Source organism: Camponotus vicinus, unplaced genomic scaffold, assembly GCF_025532165.1.
Source record: "Camponotus vicinus isolate PSW18456_S1 unplaced genomic scaffold, iyCamVici1.0 SCAF_1, whole genome shotgun sequence".
NCBI lineage: Eukaryota > Metazoa > Arthropoda > Insecta > Hymenoptera > Formicidae > Camponotus > Camponotus vicinus.
The window spans coordinates 29,974,069-29,987,937 of record NW_028141945.1 but is presented as its reverse complement, the minus strand read 5'-3'; the positions used below and the strand labels follow the sequence as shown (position 1 = coordinate 29,987,937).

Below are 13,869 nucleotides of genomic sequence, written 5' to 3'. Positions count from 1 at the left end.
CGAAAGCGAATTAATAAACGATAGAATTTCAAATTTCTCTGTTGACATAGAAAACTGTTAATGCTATTTTTATTCCTTCATATTTCTGAACAGATGATTATCATTTCCTTTAAAATTTAACTAAATTTAGCATTATCCTCGGTGATCGTTTCTTTAAATGATAGGATTTTATTTATTCATTCAAATAGATGATACGTGGTGACAATGGAAAAACGAAGTCTGAATAAGTGGAATCCGATATTCAGACTTGCAACCCGCATCTCCAGCATATGAGAATATCATTCAAATAGATATTTTATACCTAATCTTCATATATTGGATAAAATTGTAATATGACATAGCATTATCAAGAGGAAAAAACAGACGAAAAATTCGAAAAAAAAAAAAAAAAAATAGATGAACTTCTAAATCCAAAAGACTACAAAGATTGAATCTAAATTATATTTATGCTTTTTTTCAGACGTGACATTTTATTACTGTCTTCTCTCTTAGTTTCAATTTAGATGCTTTATCTACCAATAAATTATTTTATGGTTTTTCTAGTTATTCTTTTTTTTATGAAAAATAGATTCGATGAAGAAGAGGATAATGATCCAGATTCGAGTTCTGTTTTTTATGTGCTTTTTTATCAACTCCATGCCTTTAAATTGGTACCTCACGTTTCGTCTTACATTCTTGCACCTATGATTATGACAAGAGAACTCGTCTGGACGTGATGAGGGTGAAGGAGGAATCGTTTTTATCAGGTCATGGAAGACGCTGGGGCCAGCGAAGTAACCCCAGGTCGTCCCTGGATTTTTTTTGCCCTTTTTTTGCCGAGTCGACCGCACGCGTCGCGTGAGACAATGGGTCGTATATATATTGTCTTCCCCGGGCACAATATGCGCCCACAATGTGTGCACGAGCCCATTCCGTACGCCCTTCGCACTGAACTGACGGGATTACGGCGCTCTTATGCGCGGCGCCCGTAAATTTGGCGTTTCTTGCTGGATAATTTTGCTCGCGTCGGCTCGTCCGAGAGGAAGAAGCAGCCGAGGGATCTACGATCGCGTATCGTATAGAAAAGCATGGCACAATCAGGAATCTCCTCGTTCTTTCTACGAAGCAATTATATATCTTTCATGAAATATAAAGCAAATAATAAAATAATACAAAAGTTATTTTATAGGAGATTTGTAACTTTCGAAATCTTTTCTGCGATACATTGTTTATGCTTTTAATTCAGAGTGAATTTTATCACTTAATTTATAATTTAGAAAGAAATTAATAGATTATTTTTGATATGTATTTTATGCATATCGAGTGATTTATAAATTATTATCGGATCTCAAAAATAAATGAATTTAAATCGCCGAGGAATCTGATAGGATTATTCTTGGATCATAGTCGGTTGTCAATTTTTGATTATGCGATTATACAAAATATCTCTAAATTGGTTTAAAAAATGCTATAGCAATAATAATTATTAAAAGCTGAATAATTATCTACGTTTCTTAACTCTCGAGTTTTTTTTAAATTATACAGGGGTTTTTAACTTCAAAAATTTAATGAGAATTATATCAATAATTCTTGATTGTGCATATAAGCGGTCATAATACTCGATATGATAAAATACAACAAAAGTATTAAACATGATTTGATCGAAAAATTTTCATTAAAGTAAAAATGAAACAAGATTAAGTAAGAGTCTTCCATCAAACACTAATGATAGTCGATACCAAGTTGAACGTTGACGTTTCCGTCGTATCAACGAGAGCGCACGATAGCTACAGCGGAAAGCTCGGTAATTCGTTCCCTCCGGTGACGGGTTCCTCCTTCTCCTTTTCTTTGAGCTATCGAACTCTTCTGATTCCGCATTGCATTTTCGTTGCACATAGCGCTCTCGACTATTCGTTTTCCCTCTCTCTCTCTCTCCTTTTCTTTCTCTTGCTCTCGAAGCGCCAAAATCTCAGGGCAGATAAGCGCTGACACGGACGACGGGGGACATGCATCGATGCCTCTGGCCCTCCTCTCGGGCAAGCACGACAATGCGCAATCTAGTTAATGGAATCGCAGGGGAAACGGAGCCCGGGTACCGTCATGTGGCACGCCCGGCTCGAAATGGATGAGTAAAAAAGCAACAACAACTGGGAAAGGTGCATCGACGTGGAGATTGGCACATTCCCCATTGCGACATGGTGTTCTCTCTGCGACAAGAACACGCGTCTGCCTCGTCCTCTGATCTCGACAAGCTACGGGCGTAGCGTACAAGAGTCAGGATCAAGAGAAACGTGTTCCTTTACATGCGAGTTTGAGACGAGCTCGACGCATTAGATTTTGCGAGAGAATATTTTCGTAAATTAGTATTATTTGAATTGCGAATTGCTCACGACAGTTTCTCAGTTCTTTTTTTATTTTAAAGTATATTTTTTATTTGCTATTGTCGAAAAAAAATTCTCGGAGAATTTATCAATCATTCATTTGCGGATCATTAATTTAAATCGATTGACAAATAAAAATATTCGACATTTTTATCGTACTAAGAGAATTTATATTTATAATATATACATAAGTTTTTTTTTTTTTTTTTAGAAAAAGATGCAAATAAATACTTGATTTTTTAATTCAAAAATGTTGCAGACATTTCATTCTTATTATAAATTATTTATTATTATCTATTTTATATATATATATGATTTTTTGATAAATCACAATTGCATATACATACACATTGCGCAGAAAAATTTGCCAAAGCAAATAAGAGACAAACAGGATTTTTATAAAACAAATTTTAAACTCTTTGTTATGTGTATGTAGCTTACGAGTCATACATTTTACGTACCTATTCTACCTCTTTTTGATATCCTGCGGAAGAACACTGGTAGTCATAGAGATTAGAGAACAGCATCGTGTGTTTTTGCGCTTCGCGATGCACTCCGTAAAAGTATTTCACTCTACTCGCGTACATTCGTGCATGTGGAAAACGGGAACGCTGGTTGAGCGTCCCCATCCGAAGATACGAGACCAAGATTAGTCTCGGTACAAGGACAAAAACGCGCAATTTCATGTGCACGATAATCAAAACTGTGTCTCGGATTTTTGCACATTGTGCAATTTTTTAATATCATTTCTTTTGTAAAAATGCGGAATATAAAATATGCGCTCTGGAAAGAATCTTGAAATACCTTCCTTTTTCGCTGCAGAAGCTTGGATTATTTTTAAACTTTAAAGCTTGGAAACTGTTCATATATATATATATATAATTGACTCATAATTTTTTAGCTATAGTTATTATTTTATTTATTATACTTATAGTTATTATTTTTTAGCTGCAACAAATATACAAGTGCTTTCATATCAATTAAAACGGTAAATTATTCAATTTACCTGGCATTGATATGTTTGTCGTGCTCTCTTACGATCCTTGATTGCCCATCCCCCCAGATGTTAATTTACGAGAACCGTGCAAATAATCATTCTAGGCACGCACGAATTTATCGCGTCGCTGCTGCAAATTTTTTCACCATGATTCGGGACATGATCATACGCGAACTCGCACGTTTACCGTGAAAACACGTGCGAAACATTCGCGTATTTGCATATCGTACATTTATTACGCAAATTCATGGCGCAAAATGCAAAACATCGCTCATCGTATAGCCGGAGCAATAATCAATCCATTATAAATGCATAAAATGGACGTTTGTTAGAGGATACAAATCACGTAGCTCGAATCGTTTGGCGGTCGTGTCTCGCATATATTTTTTCCGGCTCGATATAACTTTGGGCGACCACCAATAGCGATGCCGGGAAAGCTAATAACTCTGTCAAAATTTGTATGAAATTTTAAGGCGATCGATATTTTTATGTGAACCCCGATACATATGTACACGATTCGGCGGTTGAAAAATTCTAGATATAAATTGATTTTTCGAAACTGGAATTAATTCTTTTTACACTTATATAGCATGATTATTAATTTTATATATATTATTTCTTTAATTGACACATATATACATATTAAAAGAAAAAAAAGTAGTGCAAGGTTCCAGACAAAAAATGGTGCTATTGAAGACGTCGGCTATCTTGTCTGCTAGTGTAACTTATATCGCGCTATGAAGTTGTAGCGTCCGAATTTGTCGTGTGGCTAGTAATCCATTAATTCACCAAATCGTATACACGCATGCGAAGATGTATAGTGTTACATCGCGGATTAATGGATTACTAGAATATCAATCAACGGTCACATACCCGGCAACATGAAATTCGCGAATTAATTCCTGTCAAAGAATCATGTATCGTTCCGTATACGATTCATCATGATCTTTGGTTAAAGTATTTTCTCAATATTAAAATTTTTATGTTTACAGAGATATAATAAAATTTATACAAACAAGGAGAATTTATTTGAATTTATTTGAAGCAATTGTAAATTATAAGAAAAAATTAATCTTTCCTATTCTACCGCTAATTTTAAAATTATTATGCAATATATATTATATATTAGTGTAAAATTAATTTATCTGGAAAATAAAAAGAAATACGAATTTTTCCGTAGAATAATAAATTAATATATTATATTATTAATTATAATATAATTAAAGAAAAACTTTTCTCTTTGTATAAGAGATCTATTTAAATAGATGACTTTTTCAGATACCTTAATTTTAACAGTATTCTTTTTTCTATACATTTCTTTCTTCATTTCTGAAATATCTATATACATATCATTTCCTAACTTGGTAAATCCTAAAATCTAACACACACAATGTCTTACAAATTTTTAACAGATTTTTACAAAAAAAATAAATAAAAATTTCTGCATAGTATATTCCTATTTAAGAGACTAAAACAATCATAATACCATTTCCATTGGATTGTTAGTTAAATTTGGCATTTCGTTACCGTAGAACGGCGGCGCCAAGGATGGCTATGACATGAATCTCGGTCCGGCTTGGCAGAAAGGCTATACAGGCAAGGGTGTCGTCGTTTCGATCCTAGACGACGGCATTCAGACCAATCATCCTGATCTGGCGCTCAACTACGATCACCAGGCCAGCACGGACATCAATGACAACGATGACGATCCAATGCCGAGGGATAACGGCGACAATAAACACGGCACTCGATGTGCCGGCGAGGTCGCCGCCGTTGCCTTCAACCAGTATTGCGGCGTCGGTGTCGCCTACAATGCTAGTATTGGAGGTGAGAGAAATCGCAATAAGAAGATCGGAATGATTGTTTCTAGAAACGCATTAATATTTTCATTTATTTAGGAATTGTTAATAATTGTTAATTATAGATGCTATCAACGATATATTGTTGAGAAAGATATTTTTAATATTAATGAATATATAATCAAAGAAATTAATTTCCTAAATTTAATTAGAGAAATTAATTTCTCTAAATTATATATAATCAAAGAAATTAAATTATTAATTAATTTTAATAAGAAAGAAGAATAAGATTACTTTAAAGAGACTCACATATCTAGATATATAATTTAGTGCTTTACTGGATAAATGATGACAGTTTATGATAAATTAATTAAGCAGTATATTGAAGATTTCTCTTTCTTTCTCTCTCTCTCTCTCTCTCTCTCTCTCTCTCTCATTCATAGGAAATTATCGATGTGTTACAGAAGAATATGAATATTTTTCAGAATCGAAAAAAAATATCGCTAACTATTCTACAAAATTTATGAATAAAATAATCTCTTCCAATAATTCCTGATCGCGTTAACTCTCCGATATGCTTTAATCCGTTGCATCGATGACGATTAGTATTATAATCCTGGATAACAATTTTCCAATTTTCCATATAATCTCGGATTATAATCTAAAAAGAAAGATAACGAATTGCTAACACATGATTGCTGTTAGAATAATATGAAGATTGGATTATCATTCTAAATTAGAAAAAGAGAGAGAGAGAGAGAATGCGTATATCGTGTAGATAATATGAAAATTGAGTAATGCTTCTCTCTCTCTTTCTCTCTCGGTTAAGATAACATGTACGCAGATCAATATTTTCTTTTCCTTATATATTCCTACGTTCACTAGATTAGAAATTGATAGAGTTATTTTATGTCCTGACGGAAATTTGTGAGAAGATGTGCATGCGTGTGAGTTGTTATCCAAGGATGTTAATATCAGAGATGAGAAGATATTCGCGTGTCAACTAATGGGTAAAAATATTGACGATATATGAAACACATGTATGTGCATATACATATACATGTATATAAAAATATAGAAAAATATTTATTTAATATTCAAATTAATAAGAAATCCAATATCTTTTCGTATTTTCGATGTATGATATATTTACATAAGTTCATCATATAATATCCACGATGTATATATTTATTATTAGGAAATAATATTCATGATTAAGAATATTTTTGAAAATGTCATTTAAAACAAATTGAAAAATTATATGCATATGAGATACGACGTTACGTCAAAAAAGAAAAATAACTCTAGTTACAAGTTTGTAATTTATTGAAATTGTCATTAATTTTACATTTATATTTTTTCATCAATGTTAGCAATCAGTTGATGCAACGTAAGGAGAGATTTCGTTGTTTCTCGAAGGCGGCATTTATCTTGATTTTACATCAGGTGAGAGCGGATCCTTCTGGGAGCGTTCCAGCGCTGACTTAGCTGGCGCGAATCGTTCCGCGGAAATAAATAGTGCGGCGGCCGCTGGAACTGTCAGACCTGGTGGTGGTCGCTTTATCGTCTCGACTCGTTGAAGAATAGGCCACGTTTTCCGGTCGTTCGCCGCTATTCCCGGTTTCTCGATGCTATCGAGCTGTATTAATTCCGTTAATCCACTTCGAAACGAAACGAACGTCCGTCGTAAGCCGTCGGGGCTTACGACGAACGGAGCGAAGCGGGGCCGGAAACGATAGCGCGTATCGTTATACGGGGGGTTAGCCGGATCTCTCGATATTGAATTCGAGCAATTGATGATCGTATGCAGCGAAATTAGAAATTCCGATATAGCGCAGCGGCGAGAAATTTCGTCAGAATTACGACGGTAATAGCGTTTGTAATCAGGATTGTCGTGTGTCGGCGAGATATTTTTGCGCAAAGATATTTGCCGGTTATTTCCCTCGGTGACATAATATCTCGATAAATTTGATTTCGGATGCAGTTGAATGAGAGAGATTTACATTGCAAATATACATCGTCTGATGAACTTATTTTTGTAATATTTAGATTAAATTAATGCTGGATTGAAGATTATTATGTATAATTCTGCGTCTTGCTATTCTCTATATTTCGAACATTTACTCGTCTCGATTATCCTTAAGATCGATAACAATCCGCTAGACTCGCATACACGATACCGTGATTTGAAATCACGGCACGCGAGAGGGAGAGAAAGAAAGAGAATGAGAGGGAGAGAAAGAGAGAGAGGAAGGGAAGACTTACGCACATATCTCCCGTGTTCTCAGGCGTGCGAATGCTCGATGGCCCGGTAAACGACGCTGTCGAGGCCAGAGCGCTGGGATTGAATCCTGATCACATCGACATATACAGCGCCTCCTGGGGTCCCGAGGACGACGGCAAGACCGTCGATGGCCCGGGCCCGCTCGCCAGGAGGGCGTTTATTTACGGAGTGACGAGCGTAAGCTACATATATCGCGTCCACGAAGCGAGAGGATCAATTTATTTTCTGTCGCGAGCTTTCACCCCGACATTTTATTCCATTACTTTGGCACGATTTAGGGACAACCTTCTTTTTGTCGACGTTGATGTCGCGATGGTATAAAATAAAAATTATCGATATTATAAGGGAAAATTTTTACGAGAGGGCGATTACGTTTTTTTTAAATCTCATGAAATAATCCGACATAATTAATAATTACGTCGGATTATTATTTCATGAAATTTAAATATTTGCAGGAACAATTTCGAGAGTACAAATAAAATTCTTTTCAGTTGCATACCAAATAATTTTTTCGGCTGAAAACAATTATTGAAATTCGCTTCCAGAAAATAATTTGTTCAACATATGAAACCTCGGTATAAATTGCTTTTTTTTCTATTGAAAATTCGTGATTTTTGTAATTTACTAACTAAATAGTATGCTAGGAGGCAACTTTTTACGCACACTATGACAAAATTGAAAGAATCTAATTTTTAATTTTTCGGAACAATTGCCAACCAGAATAATACCGCTGCAATAATATCGTTCGCACAAAATTCATCTCATGTTCGCCTTTATTTGATAGAAAAATAAAGTTTCTAGTTATGAAAAAAATTTCATAATCAAAAACGTTTTCCATGTTTGATTTAGAACTTACCATATTATGATTTTTTAAATATATATCCTACAAATTGTCACGTTATATTACATAATCATATCATTGTTACATAAGCAAGTCTTTTTATTATCTGATAAAGCTACAAATATCCTATCGCTTCGTTGATCGTGCGATCCATTTCCTCGTGTCAACACACGCGTGACAATATTATTTCCTCCCACGCAGGGTCGCAAGGGCAAGGGCTCGATCTTCGTGTGGGCGTCGGGAAACGGCGGCCGGCATACCGACTCGTGCAACTGCGACGGCTACACGAACAGTATATTTACACTGTCGATATCGAGCGCGACCCAGGGCGGCTACAAGCCGTGGTACCTCGAGGAATGCAGCTCCACCCTGGCATCCACTTATTCATCGGGCACGCCCGGCAACGACAAGAGCGTCGCCACCGTGGACATGGACGCCAAGCTGCGTCCCGATCACATCTGCACGGTGGAGCACACCGGGACATCGGCCTCGGCGCCGTTAGCCGCCGGCATCGCCGCCCTCGCTCTCGAGGCGAACCCGACTCTAACGTGGCGCGACATGCAGTACCTGGTGGTGCTCACCTCGCGGTCCGAGCCGCTGAGCAACGAGCCCGGCTGGATCCTGAACGGCGTCAAGAGGAAGGTCTCGCACAAGTTCGGTTATGGTCTGATGGACGCGGGCGCCATGGTCAGCCTGGCTGAACAATGGACCAATGTGCCGCCGCAGCACATTTGCAAGTCTGACGAGATTAATGAGGAAAGACCGATTGATCCCACGTATGGCTACACCTTGAGTGCATACATGGACGTTACCGGATGCGCCGGGTCCTTGAACGAAGTGCGATTCTTGGAGCACGTGCAGTGCAAGGTAAGATCGGGAAAGAGATCGTCACGTTCCTGTTATTATCTAAGAATAGATTAATAACTGCTATTTAATACAGTTTATTAAATTATATAATTGTTATTATTAAAATTATTATTCTAACATATATTAATATAGATTTAATTATAATACAATGAATGAATTTAAACGCAGCTATAAAAATATTTATTTAAAATACTTTGATATGTATAGTATTTATCTTATTCGAGAGAATTATTATTTAATTTTTGAAAAATATACATTATATTTATATAAATATTTTATACAGTTTCAGGTATTTTTTTATAAGATTAAATTTTGAGTTTTCTCTCTCTTTCGCTGAATTCTTTTTATGAAAAAATTTCAAAACTTTTTTCATATCACAAGATTTTCTGAAATCTTGAAGAAACTTATTTTCTTTAAGATTAATCTTCCTTTTAAAGAAGATTTAAAAAATCTTATCGATTCTTTAAGAATAATTAGAATTTCTCATATTCTGTGTAAAATTAATATTTATATTATTTGATGCGTCAAGTTAAAATTTAAAATTTGATTGAAATATGAATAAAATTGGAATTATTTGTTGTAAAACAGGTTTCCCTGAGGTTCTTCCCTCGAGGAAACTTAAGACTCTTACTGACTTCCCCGATGGGCACAACCTCGACCCTATTGTTTGAGCGACCACGCGACGTTCTCAGTTCCAACTTTGACGATTGGCCCTTCCTCAGCGTGCATTTTTGGGGCGAAAAGGCGGATGGTCGATGGACTCTGCAAATTATTAATGCTGGCAACCGACACGTCAACTCACCAGGCAAGCTCAATTTAATTTCTTGATTTTATACACGGGCGATATCTACGCGCCCAAAAGAAAAATTAATTTTTATTCGCGAAGTAAAATAATTTTCATATTTTAATAATTTTTGTTTTAAAAATATTTTTGAGATTATTTCAGTATTAATATTTAATGAAACTTTAATATTTATTATTCTTAAAATCTCTTACATTCCAGAGATATATTATAATTTTTATCCAAATAATCTCTTCTCTTCTCTTCTAAGATATTTTCGATTTACATTATTTTTAATTATCAAGTTAACTACATTGCCTCGAGCTTAACGTTTTTCTGAACGTGTCCTATCGTTCCCGTCAACTTGACCATCTTGTTAATCTTGTTGTAGGCATACTGAAGAAGTGGCAGCTGATCTTCTACGGCACGTCGACGAACCCGATCCGGATACGCACACGGCAGTTTAATCCGGTACATTCCGCGTATCTTCCTTCCCATTCCGTGCATTATCCGTTCACGGTAGACGATGATCCGCTACAGCTGTCCGGTTATCCGGGCAATAGCGACTTCTTTTCTTCGTCTACCTTTCAGAGTTACCAGGGTCCATACACCGGCGCTGCATCGAACCTACAGGCATCGGTGGCCACTCTGGACGGCTCGTCGGCGCCACTCCTAACGAACCACTTGCCCGGCGACGTCTCATCGGCATCCGCCTTCGACTCACCCTCGGCGGCGTCATCCGCGCAAGACGGCTCTCTCGATACTACCAGAAGGATACTACACGACTGCGATCCTCAGTGCGATGCCCAGGGCTGTTACGGCAAAGGGCCGACTCAATGTGTCGCCTGTAAGAATTATCGTCTCGACAAGTGAGTAGATAAATGCTTAAAACTCTTGCATGGGACAATTGTTTTTTTTGTCTCGGTGAAAAGATACAGTCTCTTTAGTATAGTGTTTATCCGCCGAGATTCTTAATAATAAAATCAAAATAACATATTAAATAGATAAATTTCTAATAAATATTTTATTTTCTAGAGATCTGTATGACACTATATTTAATTTTAAATATAGATATACAGATCAAGATTCATTAATTGTAGCATCTTCATAAACTAATAAATCATAAAACAATTTTATACAACGCTATGAAACTATGGATTATAACGGTAGGCACATTCGAGTATAAAACTATTTGTTAAAAAAGCAAATGGTAATATCATATTGATTCATATATTTTATATCACATGCTATAATTTTATCTAACACGCTACAATCGTAAAATTAATCCTTTCTTAACCACACTACAATTTATTTCTTACTTATAATAAGAACTTTTAATGAATGAAATCTATATTTTTTCCCTTCGTTTGGCCCTCCTCAACGTAAAATCGTTTGAGAAACAACGCGAGGGGTGTCTTTTCTTTTTTCTAGCACATGTGTTAGTCGTTGTCCGCCAAGAAGCTTTCCTAATCAGGGCGGCGTCTGCTGGCCGTGCCACGAGTCCTGTGAGATTTGCGCGGGCGCTGGTCAGGACTCCTGTCTCTCCTGCGCTCCCGCTCACCTCCGAGTCACTGATCTGGCGGTCTGCCTTCAGCAATGCCCGGAAGGCTACTACGAAAGTATGTCGACAAAAAATCAATTTATATTCATCGATCGCGATGATCTCTGTCTCATGAAATTGAATGACGTAACGCGCGATTTTTTCTGCATTTCTCCACATAGATACCGAGAATAGCACGTGCGTGCCGTGCGAAGCCAACTGCGCCAGCTGTCAGGACAGACCGGACAAGTGCACCAGCTGTGAGCATCACTTGGTGATGCATGAGAACAAATGTTACGCCGCGTGTCCCCCATATACATACGAGACGCAAGATTATAGCTGCGCTCCATGCCATGCTACCTGCGAGACCTGTAATGGTACGGCAGAGAACCAATGCATTACTTGTCGGTCCGGGCTGTTCGCTTTAAACGGTGAGCATTATTTATGCTACATAATAAGTAAAACCACGTATCCGAAAGAAATTTTAATTAAAGAAATTGAATTACAACAATATAATTATTAAATATGAAATAAAAAGATTCTTTATCTCAGAAGTTGCTAAAATTTAAATTGTCACAATATTCTATATCATACGTGGTTTCTGGTTCGAATGTTGCAGGCACATGTCGCGCCTCGTGCTCAGCGGGTTATAGCGCCGACAAGAAACGGCGCGAATGCGTCGCGTGCCCACCTGGTTGCGCGACCTGCGCTACGCTGAGTTGCACCAGCTGCATCGAAGGCTGGAGCTTGAACAAGAAGGGGCTGTGCGCGCCCGAGAGTCGCAGCAATTGTAACTCGGGACAGTACTACGAGAGTGGCCAGTGTAAGGTCTGTCATTCATCTTGCGAGACCTGCGCCGGTCCCATGGAAGATCACTGCATATCCTGCCCGAACCCTTTACTGCTTCAAGGCAAACGTTGCGTGTCTCAATGTGACGACGCGTATTACTCTGTGGTACAACCCTCGCGGCCGATTTGCGTTCCTTGTCTGCACACCTGCAAGAGTTGCGTCTCCCGTCTGAACTGTACGGCGTGTCAAGATGGACTGCAGCTACAAAGCGGAGAATGCAGATCGTCCTGCGCGCCAGGGTAAGACGGAAGAATTTATTTTTACAATATTGAATAGATTTATGGAACAGCATTGATATGTTCCGCTTCCTTTACTCTTTTGATTTTAGTTATTATAGCGACAGAGGACAATGTGCCAAGTGTTATTTGTCATGTAAAACGTGTTTGGGACCGAGGAGGGATCAGTGCGTCACTTGTCCAAGAGGCTGGCAACTGGCAGCCGGCGAATGCCATCCCGAATGCCCAGAAGGTTTCTTCAAGTCCAATTTCGGTTGTCAAAAGTGTCATCATTATTGTCGCACGTGCAAAGGTATAAAAATAAATTATAATTCGATAAATTAAACCTAATTGCTTTTCAACGAGAAAATATTCCAGGAGAAGGTCCGCTAGAATGCACTTCCTGTCCACCTCATTCGATGTTGGAAGGCGGATTGTGCATGGAATGTCTGGGTGCACAATACTATGATTCCTTGACACAGCTCTGCAAGGGTTGCCATTCCGACTGCCGAAGATGTACTGGTCCCGGCAAGTTCAGCTGCGCTGCATGTTCACCGCCGCTGCATTTGGACAAATTGAATAATCAGTGCGTGCCTTGCTGTACGGGCAACGAAAAGGGGCCTCAGGCTGAAGAATGCTGTCTCTGCGACCCAGAAACCGGTAATTTTCATGTGTTGATGTCTTAATATAACATGTGAAGTTTGAGTAAATAATGTATCTTTCATTAATAGAGAGATGTTATATAAGCAGCAAGTCATGAACACGTTTATCGGAATAAAATAATTTTTCTAAATTTATACTTTTTATTCTAGTTAGTTTATGTTATTATCGATATGAGATTGTTACATTATAGTTTTATACTGTTATAAATATACCATCGTATAATTACTGAATGGTGTAATTTTAATATTTGTAGGCGGCTGCAGGAACAGCTCGCCAGCTGGTAAGAGAAGAGTACCAGGAACAGAATTCTCAGCCGACACGGCTCTCTCTGAAACATACTCTGACAGCGATGGCAGATCAAGTAACAACGACTCGTCTTCGCTCGCCGTAACAGCAGCTACAACGATGGCGGTTGCTATCTGTTTAGCATCAATCGCGTTATTTGCAGTGATATTCGTTGCTCTTCAGGTATATATTCAAATTAAAAAATTGATGTATTTAGCGATTTTAAAATCATTGCAAGCTTATATTGAAGAAATATTTTCAAAACTGCATTAAAATTTGTCTCAGTATTATATTTAAATTTATGGTTCAAAGTATGATTTATATATCTTCCGAACAATAAATGATTCAATGACAAGGGAAGATAAATATGCGTACGTTAATATTTTAT

The 13,869-nt window shown here is 37.4% G+C and overlaps 2 protein-coding genes across 4 annotated transcripts in view; both read left to right on the top strand.

Moving 5' to 3' along the window:
• Ns4 (Nucleostemin 4) overlaps positions 1–13,869 on the top strand; it is a 219,442-nt gene that overhangs the window by 173,457 nt on the left and 32,116 nt on the right. The window lies entirely within an intron of this gene.
• The window catches only part of Fur2 (furin-like protease 2), a 336,953-nt gene that overhangs the window by 321,369 nt on the left and 1,715 nt on the right, over positions 1–13,869 (top strand). Inside the window, exons 5-16 of one of the 3 annotated variants that reach the window (XM_083109351.1) lie at positions 4,890–5,184; positions 7,445–7,617; positions 8,483–9,148; positions 9,737–9,953; positions 10,321–10,400; positions 10,521–10,798; positions 11,361–11,548; positions 11,652–11,900; positions 12,089–12,557; positions 12,647–12,846; positions 12,912–13,193; positions 13,450–13,664. In XM_083109351.1, the coding sequence (XP_082965477.1) occupies positions 4,890–5,184; positions 7,445–7,617; positions 8,483–9,148; positions 9,737–9,953; positions 10,321–10,400; positions 10,521–10,798; positions 11,361–11,548; positions 11,652–11,900; positions 12,089–12,557; positions 12,647–12,846; positions 12,912–13,193; positions 13,450–13,664 (3,312 nt within the window). Of the gene's footprint in view, positions 1–4,889; positions 5,185–7,444; positions 7,618–8,482; positions 9,149–9,736; positions 9,954–10,320; positions 10,799–11,360; positions 11,549–11,651; positions 11,901–12,088; positions 12,558–12,646; positions 12,847–12,911; positions 13,194–13,449; positions 13,665–13,869 lie in introns of all 3 variants that reach the window. The other 2 variants (XM_083109272.1, XM_083109193.1) reach the window with 2 other exon arrangements.